The sequence below is a fragment of the Mobula hypostoma genome, chromosome 5 (assembly GCF_963921235.1).
Source record: "Mobula hypostoma chromosome 5, sMobHyp1.1, whole genome shotgun sequence".
In the NCBI taxonomy this organism is placed as follows: domain Eukaryota; kingdom Metazoa; phylum Chordata; class Chondrichthyes; order Myliobatiformes; family Myliobatidae; genus Mobula; species Mobula hypostoma.
Window position 1 is genome coordinate 75,340,882 of NC_086101.1, and position 15,657 is coordinate 75,356,538.

General features: G+C 41.9%; 1 protein-coding gene across 6 annotated transcripts in view; it reads left to right on the forward strand.

The window, feature by feature from the left end:
- neb (nebulin) overlaps positions 1–15,657 on the forward strand; it is a 365,351-nt gene that overhangs the window by 198,984 nt on the left and 150,710 nt on the right. For all 6 annotated transcript variants that reach the window (XM_063048565.1, XM_063048566.1, XM_063048567.1 and 3 more), the window contains exons 84-89: positions 1,840–1,938; positions 2,034–2,135; positions 6,937–7,044; positions 7,807–8,118; positions 10,174–10,278; positions 10,382–10,486. In XM_063048565.1, coding sequence (XP_062904635.1) covers positions 1,840–1,938; positions 2,034–2,135; positions 6,937–7,044; positions 7,807–8,118; positions 10,174–10,278; positions 10,382–10,486 — 831 coding nt within the window. The remainder of the gene's footprint in view (positions 1–1,839; positions 1,939–2,033; positions 2,136–6,936; positions 7,045–7,806; positions 8,119–10,173; positions 10,279–10,381; positions 10,487–15,657) is intronic.

Consider the following 15,657-nt stretch of genomic DNA (forward strand, 5'->3'; position numbering starts at 1 on the left):
AACTGTGACTTGGGAGAAGATTTGCTTTCCAGCAAGACAATGACCCCAAGCATAAAGCCAAAACTACACAGGAATGGCTTAAAAACAACAAAATTAATGTCCTGGAACAGCCAAGTCAGAGTCCAGACCTCAGTCCAAATGAGAATTTGTGGCTGGACTTGAAAAGGGCTGTTCACTCACAATCCCCTTGCAATCTGACAGAGCTTGAGCACTTTTGTAAAGAAGAATGGAGAAAAATTGCAGTGTCTAGAGTGCAAAGCTGATAGAGACCTATCCACACAGACTCAAGCCTGTAATTGCTGCTAAAGGTGCATCTACTAAATACTGACTTGAAGGGGTTGAGTACTTAAGCCATCAATTAATTTATGTTTTATATTTGCAATTAATTTAGAGATCCGTTTTCACTTTGACAGGCAAGAGTCTTTTTCTGTTAATCAGGATATAAAAAAAACAAATTAAATCCATTGTGATTCAATGTTGTAAAACAATAAAACATGAAAACTTCCAAGGGAGGGTAAATACTTTTTATAGGCACGGTATATAGAGCCAACTTGGGACTTAATTGTCTAAATGGTTTCTTTCTGTCATTCGATAGTTATTATCCTCACTGTTTGGGTAGTAGACTTGCATACTTGGCAATGGACAGTTGAGCTACAATCCAGGGTCCCTGTCTGCATATTATAGAGGAAGTATATTAAAGGAAGGATATAAAAAGATTTGCAAGAATGATTCCAGAAATGAAAGCTATTAAGTACCAAGAAAGATTAAATAAGCAAGAATTCTGATCTCTTAAAATTAAAAAAATGATGATTGTACTGATGCACTATCAATTACTCCAAAAGACTGGAAGTAGAGTAAATACTGAAAGGCTTTTATTAACAGTAAATGGACACACGTCCATGCAGAATATCTGTCCTGGACTGTGGGAGGAGCAGTGACACAATCGCCTTTATTCAGGGGTCTGTGGGAGGAGCCACAGCAGCAGTCAGCAGAGGGGCGTGTCCAGGCATGTCCAGACAGGTAACCCAGTTACAACCTATATACATGGTTTACCACATGTACTAAAAAAAGATCTTTAAGATAATGAAATGTAGGGAAAACATCAACTGGTCCAGTAGTTCAAGAGAAAGGAAGAAATAAAAAGAGGTCAATAAAATAGTTAGAAGTGAACCGGACATCACCAGCAGTGATTGAATCAAATAGGATAGCTGGATTTAAGAGGCTAGATATGCATAGGCAGGGAGAAAGAGAAGGGTTGAATGTTCTAGGATGTGAGGAGCAAGAGTTAGATCAGGTAGTCTGCCTTTTGTATTCCGCTCACAGTACCACCTCACGTATTGTGCAATACCTGCAAAGTTGCAATTGCTCAAGGGCAAAGCTTTTACTCTCAAAATTACTGTTTGAGGGAATGAGTGAGCGTACATCAGGGAAGAAAAGAGGATGGGTCGGAATGTGACCACAGGCAGCAACCAGACATCTGCTGCACAGAACAATGGTAACAAGTTAGCCTATATATTTGAATGATGTATGGAAACTTGATAGTGACCAGCTAATGCTTACATTTTCTAGTTTTAACATTGCACATATGAATGCTTTAAAATAGTGAACGAAAACAATTGGAGTGTATCAGGTGAATAATTATCTTTACAGGTAATTGAACAAATTCAGCAATGAATGATCCTTCTAATGTGGATTTGTTCATGAATTGTATAATTATTAGTAAGTAGGTCATCTAATCATGAAGCAGGTTCACTGTATCAAACTTGCATAGTTTTGTAGCAGCAATAGAAAATATTTCACCTGTACTTTTACTGACCTCTATTATCCTGTCTTCACCAGAGAAACTATCGGATTAAAGTGGACAGCCTTGCATTTACACCTGTGACTGACAGATTTGATTATGTTGCTGCCAAACAAAGTGGGGCAATCCTGAACGATGTTAGTATACGTTCTCTCACTTTGGAAACAACATTTTAAAAACTGGAACCATTAGGCTGAACTGTTTCACACAAATTTTCCCTTTCACTGCATAGAAAAAATACCGTGAGGAATGGAATGCCATTAAGACAAACTACACCCTGGTCGATACACCTACGATGGAGGCAGCACGGAATGCTGCTAAGAACTTGAATGAAGTAAGTAGCACGTGGGCACGCCCAGATTTTATTTTGGACTTCTTTGTCATAGTTGGATCACAGTCTGACTCCTCAATCAAGTCATAATCCTTATGTATATTCCAGTAGGTTTAAGGCCATCCATATTCTCTAAAATGAGGGATTATTAACAGCTATCATATACCGTAAAAACTTAAAAATCTTCAAAATTATGGTTTGGAAGCTGATGGAGACTAAATAGCAATGCAGAAGAAAGGTGAAATTTTGACAAAAGTTGATGCTTTTCTCTGATAATATTTATTTATTTATGTATTGATTGATTGACCAATTGATTGATTGAGATACAGTGCGGAATAGGCTCTTCCAGCCCTTCAAGTCAAGCTGCCTGGAAATCCCCCCGATATCACCCTGGCCTAATCACGGGACAGTTTTCAATAATCAATTGACCTACCAACCGGTACGTCTTTGAACTGTGGGAGGAATCTGGAGCGCCCAGAGGAAACTCAAGTCGTCACAGGGAGAACGTACAAACACCTTACAGGCAATGCCGGGAACTGAACCCGGGGCGCTTGTGCTGTAGAGCGTTGTGCTAACCACGACACCACCGTGCCCTGATAACCCAGAAATTGTGATATTGTTGTTAGAAAGTAATGAAAACTACCAATCCTAATATTTAGAATTTACAGTACAGAAGCAAGCCAATGGCCCCTGGACGTCTCCTTCCATCAGAGTATCCTCTTCACCTAATTCATGTGACTATATTCTCACTTGGGAAGCACAGTGGTGTTACCTATACCAGAGAATGTATGTTTACCCTGGGTACTAAGGTTACCTCCCGAGCTCCATTAGTGTGCATGTGCTGATGGATCAATTGTCAGTGGTAGTGTGGTGACAGAATTGATAGGAGTATAGGGAGATATTAATGGGGAATGCTTTTCTCCTTTGTTAGATGTCCGGCTTCCCCTTAAATATGTCAGTGCGGTTCTTTTAAAATTCTGTTATTTAATACCCATCAACCCGAGAGCATGAGGGGAGATTTGATAGAGGGATGCAAAATTATGAGGGGTACAGATAGTGTAAATGTGAGCAGGCTGTTTCCACGGAGGTTGGGTGAGACTACGACTAGAGGTCATGGGTTAAGGGTGAAAGGTGAAATGTTTAAGGGAACCTGAGAGGGAACTTCGTCCCTCAGTGGGTTTCTGGAGTGTGGCAGGAGCTGCCAGCAGGAGTGCTGAGTGGGGGTTCAATTTCAATATTTAAGAGAAATTTGGATAGGTACATGTGTAAGAGGGGTATGGTCTGGGTGTAGGTTGACGGGACTAGGCAGATTAATAGTTTAGCATGGACTGGATGGGTAGAAGAGCCTGTTCTGTGCTGTAATGTTCAATGACCTCTTGACAATTCTTAATGAGGTTATCACTGTTAATCACTGAAATGTTGGAGAGTTTATGTTCTTAACATCTTTCTGTGAAAAGTAGTTTGTCTTGATTTCCTTACTGAATTGGGGCTTGCGATCTTAGTTTCAAACTAACCTCTGATGGTCCTTCATGTTAAAGGCCTTGTAACTGTGACATGTCATATATAAACAGAATATTCATCTCTTCTGGTCCTTACTAACATTTATCATGCACACCCGCTTCCTCTTATCCTTCCTCGTCTAAAACTACCGGTGTAAGTTGTGAGACTTAACGTAAACTTGGGGATAGCTTGTTGAGTACCTCTGCTCCATCCACCAAAAGTGGAATTTCCCGGCAGCCAACCATATTAATTTCTATCTTCGTTTCCATTTCAGTAGCTTGGTCTATGACCTCCTCTTTTGCCATGATGTGGGCACTCTCAGAGTGGAGGAGCAATACCTCATTTTCCATCTAGATAGCCTCAAACCTGATGGTGTGAACATCCATCTCTCCATCCAGTAATTTTTTCCCTCCCCCTTCCCTGTTGTTCTATTCCCTGCTCTGGCCTCTTACCTTTTTTCATCACCTGCCTATCACCTCCCACTGGTGCCCCACCTCCTTCCCTTTCTCCCGTGATCCACTCTCCTCACCTATCAGATTCCTTATTCTCCAGCCCTTTGCCTTTTCCACCTATCACCTGCCAGATTCTTACTTCATTCCCCCCCCCCGCCCCCACCCAGCCACCTGGCTTCGCCTATCACCTTCTAGCTTGTCCTCCTTCCCCTCTCTTTACCATCATATTTTGGCATCTTCCCTCTTTCTTTCCAGTCCTGATGAAGGGTCTAGGCCTGAAACATCGACTCTTTATTTATCTCCATAGATGCTGCCTGACCTACGAAGTTCCTCCAGCATTTTGTGTGTTGATCTATCAGTGTAGCCTTCTTTACTCCTTCATAGCTCATTTAGCCTCCACTAAAAAACATAGGTATTATTTGCCTCAGCAACTCCCTGTGACAGTGAATTCTACATTTTCCCTACTTTTTCAATAAAAATGTCTTTTTGAATTGACTATTGAGTTTCTTATCAACTTATCTTTTAGATTAGGCTCTCCCTAATTAGGCTATGGGTTTCCAAATGCTCATATATCCTATCCCTAAAAATTTTCTCCTGTAATTTCCCTACAACTGACGTGGGACTCACCAGCGTATAGTTCCCAGGATTTTCCGTCGTTCCCTTCTTAAATAGAGGTACAACTTAGCCACTCACCAGTCTTCCTGGACCTCACCTGTGGCTAGAGAGGACACAAAAATACTGGTCAAGGTCCCAGAAATCTCATCTCTTGCTTCCTTCAATAACTTGGAGTAAATCCCATCATCAGACACTGGGGACTAATCCAGTTTAATACTCATTAAGAGGCTCAAAACTTCTTCCTCCTTTACCTCTAAATGCCTTAACTTATTTATACACTCAGCAATGACCTCCTGGTCTCCATGTCCTTTTCCTTGGTAAATACTGGAGCAAAATACTCATTAAGTACCTCACTCACATGCGCTGCATCCAGGTAAATGTTTCCCGCTTTTTCCCTTGAGTGATCCCACTCTCTCCCTAGTTATCCTCTTGCTTTTGATGTATGTGTAAAATGCCTTGGGATTCCCCATTAATCATACTTGCTAAGGACTTTTTATGGCCCCTCCTGGCTTTCCTAATTCCCTTCTTTTGTTCTTTTTTGGCTCCTTTTCCTTCTTGGCTAAGTTCATCTCCTCTCTAGTCATCCAAGGTTCTCTTATCCCCCTCCTTGCTTTTAACAGCAGCATACCTTTCTGGTACTCTGTGCAAATAATCTTTAAGCACCCTCTACATGCCTGATGTAGACTTGCTAGAGAAAAAGTGCTTCCAATTAACACTCTTAGTTCCTGCCTAATGCCTTTATAATTTGCCCTACTCCAATTTAAAACTCTCCCACAAAGACCATGACTATCCTTACCAATAGCTATTCTGAAAGTTAAGGAGTTGTGGTCACTGTTCCCTAACTGCTCACCCACTGAAAGGTCAGTCACCTGGACAGGCCTAGTACAGCCCTTCCTCTCATTGGGATCGTTCACATATTAGTTTAAGATACCTTCCTGGATACACTTAACAAATTCTGCCCCATCTCAACCCCTTGCACTAAGAATGTCCCCATTTATTTTAGGGAAGTTGAAATCCCCCATGACAACAACCCTATTATTTTTATACATTTCTTTAATCTGTTCACGTATCTATTCCTCAATGTCCTGATAGCTACTAGGGGATCTGTAGTACAATCCCATCAGTGTGACTGACACCTTCCTATTCCTGAGTTCTACCCAAATGGACCCAGTGTCTAACCCCTCCATTATGACTTCCTGAGTGCAGCTGCAATATTATCCCTGATTTATTAGTGTAAATCCATTCCCCCCCATCTCTTCTTCTGTCTTTTGTAAAACCTCAAAAACCTGGTACATTAATGCCCCTCTTTCAACCAAATCTCTGTAATAGCTACAACATCGTACTTCCGTGTATTGATCCACGCCCTAACTTCATCATCCTTACCCATAATACTCCTAGCATTTAAATATGCACACTTCAAACTATCCGACCCGTCATACCTGTTATTTCGATTTTGCCTTTCAATACTTTCCCTTACATCTACAGTGCTTTCTTGTCCGATTCTTCCTTTAATGACCTGCGGCTCAGGTTCCCAGCTCCCTGGAAAACTAGTTTATGAATGTCGTATATATGTGTTTTTCACACTGTTTACCACAAGTAATTTTAATACATGGATCCGTCACCCTATCATCCTTTCCCTGTCCCAGTGAGGCAAACCTATCCAGTACCCCAGCTAAGTGCTCGCTAAACATCCTCCACATTTCTGTTGCGCATTTCCCTGCGAAAATGGGTGTAGCAGTTAGCACAATGCTAGTACAGCTCAGGCTGCCAGAGTTCAGAGTTCAATTCCAATGAGAAGTTTGTACATCCTCCCCATGGAATGCATGAGTTTCCTCTGGATACTCCGATTTCCTCTCACAATCCAAAGACATACTGATTAGTAGGTTAATTGGTTTTTGTAAGTTGTCCTGTGATTAGGCTAAGGTTAAATTGGGGATTACTGGGAGGTGCAGCTTGTAGGGCCAGAAGGGCCTATTCTGTACTGTATCCCAATAAATAAATAGATAGATATATAAAAAAGGTCCTCCCAATTTACAGTACCAAATACTTTTAATGCATGATAGTAATTCATTCCCAGTGTCAAATGATGAAACCAATAAAGACATTTTTAAATTTCTTCATTGTCATCGTTCAGTAAAACCAGGATTCCAAGGAGGATCTTGACTAAAGTATTCCTTCCTTAGCACATTAACCATCGCATCTTTGGTGCAGTAATTGTATTCTGTTTCCTTCATTAGAAATTATACAAGGATGGATGGGAGAAGCTGAAGGCCATTGGTTACAAAATGCCAGCTGATGCTCTGTCAATCCGTCATGCCAAGTCATCGCAAGGCATCCAGAGTGAGGTGGGTCTTGGTCTGAACTGTGCAAACAAGTTTACTGCACAGATCATTCAGGGAAAAGTCTCTGTTAAGAAAGCGGTAACAATGACATAATCAACCTAGATCAGTATTGTATGCAAGTTTCAGACCTTTTTCACAATCTTGTTCTAATAATTGAATGAGATGTCCACTGGAGTATATTTTCTGTTTTAATACAATATTGCTAATATTATTTTGTGACTGTATGTGCTTTTGTAACTAGATGTGTTGTTTGTGACTGTGCTTTATACCTTGGCCCCAGAGGAACACTGAGTCCTGAAGAAGGGTCTCAGCCCAAAACGTCGAAATGTGTTTACTCTTTTCCTGCCTAAACTGCTGAGTTCCTCCAGTATTTTGTGTGTGTTGCTTTGGCTTTTCAGCATCTGCAGATTTCTCGTGTTACTGTTTTGTTTAGTGTTTGGTTGAAAGCCAATTAAGCCTGAACTTCAATTTAACATGTTTGATTCTGTGATGATCTGTTCATGAATAGTTCCAAAGATGAGCAGGTGGGTGGGTCAGTTAGCCTTGGTACATTTCCCTCGGTGTCTGAGTGATTGGTAGAGTCTGTGGCTAAGAGGTGGTTGATTAAAATAAATGTGGTTACTGTGGATATTACCAGCAGATTGTCAATACCTGCTTCAGCAGATTTTTATGATTATTCATTATATCATAAAAGTAGTCTGATTTTCCCCTATTTCTATATTTCTTTCCCCAGCTAACTGGATATATATCATTATTTTTTTCCAGCTCAAATATAAAGCTGAATACGTCAAAGGACTTGGGCATCTTATTGGAAGCCACAGTGTCAGTGATGACCCCAAAATGGTTTGGTGCCTGCATGTCGGCAGGATGCAGAGTGACCTGGAGTACAAGAAGGAATACGAGAAAGTCAAATCCAAGTACACCATACCTGTTGACATGTTGGACATCCTGATGGCCAAAGAATGCCAGACACGAGTCAGTGACATTGACTACAGGCATTACCTACATGAGTGGACCTGTCTCCCAGACCAGAACGATGTGATCCAGGCACGGAAGGCCTACGATTTGCAGAGTGATGTGAGTATTAGTTTTACACCACACACCTCCCCCTCTCTGACATGCTGGAAATATTTTACTGGACAGCAGTATTTCACTCTGGTACTTTGTCCATGTACTGTGAGTATCTTCATGGCATCCGTTAGTTCTTGCTTTTCAGTTGCTATTTGGCACGTCAAAGGTTGATGCAAACTACCATTCTCTGCCATCCTTCTTTCATTATCATTTGTTTCCTCATTGCTTTAATAGTCAAGCTGGGAATTAGCTGAGGAGCGAAATCAAGACCAATCTATCAAATTATCATCTTGCACTTGATTGCTTACCTGCTGTGCAATGTTTCAGTAGTTTTTATATTTTATTCTGCATTGCTCTAACTTATTCTAGATCAGTGCACTGTGTAATAATCTGATCTGTATACACAGCATGCAATGCAAACTTTTCACTCTATCTCAGTACGTGCAACAATAACATCATAACCATAACATTTTGGGAGCTCGCATGGCCCATGGGATCTGTCAAGCAATCTTGTTGTCTCATTTCGTCCCTCTTCCCCTGTAATTCAGAAAAGTATTTTCACCCAAGTACTTATCCACTTCTTTCTGGAAAGCCCCAATTTACAAACTGTTGTCACAGTGTTGTAACTAGCAGGGTATCCAAATATTTGCAGGCAGGTCGTTACAAGTACTGGTCGCTGTAATCACCCTACTGTGTAGGTGTGGTATTTGTTGATGAGAATGGATTTGAGAGGTATAATACAGCAGCCATGATCAAAAGGCAGAACAGACTTGATGGGCTGAATAGCCTAGTTCTGTTCCTATGGGGAAAGCAAAATGGGGTTAGTATGGATTTATATAAATTGGTGTTTGATGATTGGGATCTTAGCAAGCCAAGTACTTGTTTCCTTGCAATGATTCTGTTTCTATCAACCTCAGATCATAGTTGTTTGTTATTGTTAAGTGTTGTTAACTCCTGGCGACCCTATGGAGAGTAAGTTGAGTTTTCGAGGCAAGATATGGAAGTTGATTGCCAGGCCTTTCTTCTGCACAGATACTGCTGCTGTCCAGATTGGGACCTGGCCGGATTTGAACTCAGGACCGTCCACCTCAAAGTCCTGTGCTGATGCCACTAAACCACCAGCTGGCCCCTATAATAATCGTAATTATTCCCCGCATTTAAAAATAGCTTTTCTTCATATTCTATCTGTACCTTCAATCAAGATTTCAGATTTATTATAGATCCATATCTGAAATTAAATTTGAAGCCCAATGTGTCCTACATTGCTTTTCACGGAATTTATAAAATAAAAAATAGAAATAAAAGCATAGATAATTTTCTAAATAGGGAGAAAATTCAAAAATTTGAGGTGCAAAGGGACTTGGGAGTCTTCACATAGGATTCCCTAAATTTTAATTTGCAGGTAGAGTCGGTGATAAGGAAGGCAAATGTGATGTTAGCAGTCATTTCGAGAGGATAAGTATATAAAAGAAAGGATGTAATGCTGAGGCTGTAAAAGGTACTGGTGAGGCCTCTCTTGGAGAACTGTCAGCAGTTTTGTGCCCCTTATCTAAGAAGGGATGTGCTGACATTGGAGAGGGCTCAAAGGAGGTTCATGAAAATGATTCCGGGGTTGAAAGCCTTATCATATGAGGAGCGTTTGATGGCTCTGGGCCTGTACTCACTGGAATTCAGAAGAATGAGGAAGGAAGATCTCACTGAAAGCTATTGAATGTTGAAAGGCTTCGGTATAGTTAATGTAGACAGGATGTTTCCTATGGTGGGAGACCAATACCAGAAGACACAGCCTCAAAGTACAGGGACATGCATTTAGAGTGGAGATGAGGTGGAACTGCTTTAGCCAGAGTGGTGAATCTGTAGAACTCTGAAAAGGCGAAAGGTTGATAGATTTTTGATTTCTCAGGGCATGAAAGGATATGTGGAAAAGGCAGTAGATTGGAGCTGAGAGTGAAATAGATCAGCCTTGATGAAATGATGGAACAGACTCGATGGGCCAAATGGCCTGATTCTGCTCTTATGTCTCATGGCCTTATGAACTCACTACTGTACTTCATTTTGCAGTTCTTGTACAAGTCAGATCTTGAATGGGTACGTGGTTGTGGCTGGATTCCACTGGATTCAATCGACCATCAAAAGGTGAAAAAGGCACAGGAAATATTAAGTGATGTAAGTACCCCAGGCAGTATGTTTTGTTGAAGACATTTCTCATGTGATTCAATTGGAATAATGTACCTGGAGTTACCTGCCTTTTCCTGCTTTTTTTTTCCAGAGAGCATATAAAGGAAATGCCATCGCCAACTTTGCTAATTTTACCTCCATCACTGACCTTCCAGAGGTGATTCAGGCTAAGATTAACACCCACAATTTGAGTGATGTAAGTATCTCGGAAAATTTTATGAATACACTTTGCATTTGAAAGCAGTACTTCATGAGGGCAGCTCAATGTCACAGGAAAAGGGATATCCCTGTATTCTGAGGCAAACTTGGTGCACCTGTTTGTATTTCTCTGTCCTCCGATTGTACAATGAAAAAGGAATTTCATCTTCATTATGAATCATTTTAAAACTATGAAATGTGACTGTACTTTGTGGGGTAAACCATGTAAATATGCTGCTTTTCATCCAAGGCATTTAATCGCACACAAAGTGCTGGAGGACCTCAGCACATCAGGCAGCCTGTGTCCGAATTCCTCAACTCTATTTTGTCCCCTTTAGTTCAGTCCCTTTCTACCTACACCCGTGACATTTCACATGCTCTCCATTACTTAAATAACTTCTGGTTCCCTGGCCCTGATCTCCTTATTTTCTCTATGGACATCCAGTCCCTATACACTTCCATCCCATATCAGGAAGGCCTTAAGGTTCTTTGCTTCCTTCTGGACAAATGATCTTACCAGTTCCCCTTCACCCCACCCTACTCCACCTGTTCGAAATGGTTCTTATCCTCAATAATTTTTTCTTTTGACTCCTCTCATTTTCTCCAAACCAAAGGTGTAGCATAGGCCCCAGCTATGTATGCCATTTTGCTGGGTATGTGGAGCAGTCCATTTTCCAAGCCTACACAGGTAATGCTTCACAACTACTTCTCTGCATTGATGAATGCATTGGTGCTGCTTCCTGCTTGTCAATTTCATCAGCTTTGGCTCCAACTTCCAACCCATCCTCAGACTTACTTTGTACATTTCTGACATTTCTCTCCTCTTTCTTGATCTCTCTGACCTGATTTGCAAACCCACTAACTCTCATTGAAACCTATTCCCACCCTGTCACTTGCAAAAATGCTATTTCCTTCTCTCAGAACCTCCATCTCCACTGCAACTGTTCTCAGGTTGAAGCTTTTCCCCCATCATCTATGCTGTCCTCAGCTACATCCTCTCCATTTCCCACATATCTGCCCTCACTCCATGCCCCTGCCACTGTAACAGGGATAGGGGTTCCCCTCATCCTTACCTACCGCCCTTTGAACCTCTGTATCCTGCACATCATTTTCCGCAACTTCCCCCATCTCATACAAGATCCTGCCACTAGGCATTTCTTTCCCTTCCCTCCCCCTTCACTTTTACAGCAGATCACTCATTATGTAACTCCCTTGTCCACTCATCCCTCCCCACTGATCTCACTCTTGGCATTTATCCTTACAAGCAAGACAAGTCCTACACCTCTTCCCTCACCATCATTCAGGTCCCAGACAATCTTTCCAGGTGAAGAAAACTTCATCTGCGAGCCTGTTGGTATCATCTATTGTATCAGGTGCTCCCAGTGCGGCATCCTCACTGCAGGAGGCAGACTCTCCCAGTGGCCACCAATTTCAATTCAAGTTCCTATTCCAATACCAATATATCAGCCCATAGCCTCCTCCACTGCCGCGAGGAGGCCAAACGCAGATTGGAAGAGCAATAGCTCATGTTCCATCTGCAAAGGCTCTGACCTGATGGCATGGATATTGACTTCTCTAATTTCTGGCCATTACCCCCCTCTGTCCCCCCCCCCCATTGCCTTCGTGACCTGACCATCATTTCCCTCGGCCTATCCAGCTCCTTCGCTTTCTCCCATGGTCCCCTGTCCTCTCCTATCAGATTCCTTCTTCTTCAGCCCTTTACCTCATCCACCTATCACCCCCCAGCTCGTCACATCATCCCACCCCCCATCTCCCACGCACACACCTTCCCCCTTACCTGGTCTCACCTATCACCTTGTGTTCCTTATGTGAAATGTGTGAATTCTGGAAGACCTCCAACTTCCCTGATAACAGCATCTGCATGAAGCGCAATGATCTGCAGCTCCTTAGCAACCATGTTAAGGAAGTGGAGCTGCAGCTGGATGACCTTTGGCTCACACAGGAAAATGGGGATGTGATAAACAGGAGCTACAGCGAGATAGTCCCCTAAAATGCAGGAGGCAGGTACTTGGTTGACTGTCAGAAGAGGGAAAGGGAATATGCAGCCAGTGCGGAGTACCCCTTTGGCTGTTCCCCCCAATAATAAGGATACCATTTATATACTGCTGTGGGGGTGGGGTTGGGGTTGTTGGTGACTATTGGAGGAAGCTGCAGTCACCTGATCTCTGGCACTGAATCTGGTGGTGTGGCGGAGAGGGAAGCAGGGAGGAGAGGAGTGCAGTAGTGATGTGAGATTGCATAATTAGAGGAGCAGATAGCAGATTCAGTGGACGTGAAAGAGACCCAGTATGGTATGTTGCTTCCCAGGTGCCAGGGTTCGGGACGTCTCGGATCACATCCACAGCATTCTAAGAGGGGAGGGTGAACAGCTAGAAGTCATGGTACGTATTGGTACCAATGACATAGGTAGGAAAAGGCAGGGGATCCTGAAGAGGGAATCTCAGGAGTTAGGGAAAAAGCTGAAAAGCAAGGCCTCCACTGGATTGCTGTCTGTGCCACAGTGAGGGTAGGAATAGGATGATTTAGCAGATGAATGCATAGCTAAAGAAATAGTGCTATGGGGCAGCGTTTCAGATTTCTGGATCATTGGGATCTCTTCTGAGGAAGGTATGACCTGTACAAAAAGGACAGATTACACCTGAACCCGATGGGACCAATATCCTTGCAGGCAGGTTTGCTAAAGGTGTTGGGAAGGGTTTAGACTAATTTAGCATGGGGCTGGGAACCAGAGTGATGGGGCTGAGGATGGGGCAGTTGGTTTATAACTAGATGCAGTGTGTAGTGAGAATGTGAGGAAGGACAGGCAGATGATAGGGCAAAATTACAGTCAGTGGGATGAGTTATTGCAAAACAGGGGGCCAAAATTGCAAAGTTGAATACAGGATTGAAGATGGTATATTTGAATGCACGCAGTATACAGAATAAGATAGATGATCTTGTAGCGCTGTTAGAAATTGGCAGGTGTGATGTTGTGGGCATCGCTGAGTAGTGTCTGAAAGAAAATCACAGTTGGGAATTCAAATCCAAGGATGTACCGTGTATCAAAAGGACTGGCTAGTAGGCAGAGGGGGGAGGTGGCTCTATTGATAAAAAATGAAATCAAATCCTTAGAAAGAAGTGACATAAGATGTAGAAAGAACTCTTGTGGGTAGAGTTAAGAAACTGCAAAGGTAAAAATACCCTGATGGGAGTTATATACAGGCCTCCAAACAGTAGCCAGGACGTGGGCTACAAATTAAAATGAGAGAAAGGAAAGACATGTAAAAAGAACAATGTTGCAATAGTCATGGGTGATTTCAATATGCTGGTAGACTGGGAAAATCAGGTTGGTGCTGGATCCAAAGAGAGGAAGTTTGTAGAATGCCCTCACGATGGCTTTTTAGAGCACCTTGTGGTTGAGCCCACTAGAGGAATGACAGTTCTAGATTGGGTGTTATGTAACGACCTAGATTTGATTAGAAAGCTTAAGGTAAAGGAACCCTTAGGAGACAGTAATCATAATATGATAAAGCACAGCGCTTTACAACTCAGGTGACCTGGGTTCAATTCCTGTCACTGTCTGTAAGGAGTCTGTACATTCTCCCCATGACTGATGGGTTTCCTCCGGGTGCTCTGGTTTCCCCCGACAGTCCAAAGACATGACAGCTGGTAGGTTAATTGGTCATTATAAATTGTCCTGGAATTAGGCTAGAGTTAAATCATGGGTTGCTGGGCGGCGTGACTCGAAGGGCAGGAAGGGCCTCCTCCACGCTGTATCTTAATAAATAATATGATAAGAGTTCACACTGCAGTTTGAGAAGGAGAAGCTAAAATCAGATGTAACCATATTACAGTGGAGTAAAAGGAATTAGTGGCATGAGAGAGGAGCTGGCCAAAGTTGATTGGAAGGGGATATGCACAGTAGAACAGCAATGGCTGGAATTTCTGGGAACAATTTGGAAGGCAGAGAAAAGAGGTATCCCAAAGACAAAATATTCTAAAGGGAAGATGATGCAACTGTGGCTGACAAGGGAAGTCAAAACAGCATAAAAGCAATAGAGAAGGTAGATAATATAGCAAAAGTTAGAGAATTGAGAAATTTAAAAACTAACAGAAGACCAACTAAAAGGTCATAAAGAGCGAAAAGATGAACTATAGAGGTAAGCTAACCAATAATATAAAAGAGGATACAAACATTTTTTCAGAGATATAAAGAGTAAAAGAAAAGCAAGAGTGGGTATCAGACTACTGGGAAATAATGCTGGAGAGGTAGTAATAGGAGAGAAGGAAATGGCAGATGTACTTAATATATTTTGCATCAGTCTTCACTGAAGGAGCCTAGTAGAGTGGCAAAAAATCAAGAGTGTCAGGGGTAAGAAGTGAGTATAGTTGCTATTACTGAGGAGAAGGTGCTTGGGAAGCTGAAAGGTCTGAAGGTAGATAAGTCACCTGAACTAGATGGACTACACCTCAGGGTTCTGAAAGGGGTAGCTGAAGAGATTGTGGAGGCATTAGTAATGATCCTTCAAGAATCATTAAGATCTGGAATGGTTCCAGAGGTCATGAAAATTGCAAATGTCTCTCCAAGCATTAAGAAAGGAGAGTGGCAGAAGAAAGGAAATTATAGGACAGTTAGTTTGACTTCAGTGGTTCTAAAGATGTAGGAGTCCACAAACCCCATTTCCAGAAAAGTTGTGATATTTTCCAAAATGCAATAAAAACAAAAATCTGCAGTATGTTAATTCACGTGAACCTTTAGTTAACTGACAAAAGTACGAAGAAAAGGTTTTCAGTAGTTTTACCGACCAACTTAATTGTATTTTGTAAATATACACAAATTTAGAATTTGATGGCTGCAACACACTCAACAAAAGTTGGGACAGAGTTGAAATAAGATTGAAAAGTGCTCAGAATATTCAAGTAACACCGGTTTGGAAGACTCCACATTAAGCAGGCTAATTGGTAGCAGGTGAGGTATCATGACTGGGTATAAAAGTAGCGTCCATCAAAGGCTCAGTCTTTGCAAGCAAGGATGGGTCGTGGCTCACCCCTTTGTGCCAAAATTTGTGAGAGAATTGTTAGTCAGTTCAAAAGGAACATTCCTCAACGCAAGATTGCAGAGAATTTAGGCCTTTCAATATCTACAGTACATAATATTGTGAAAAGATT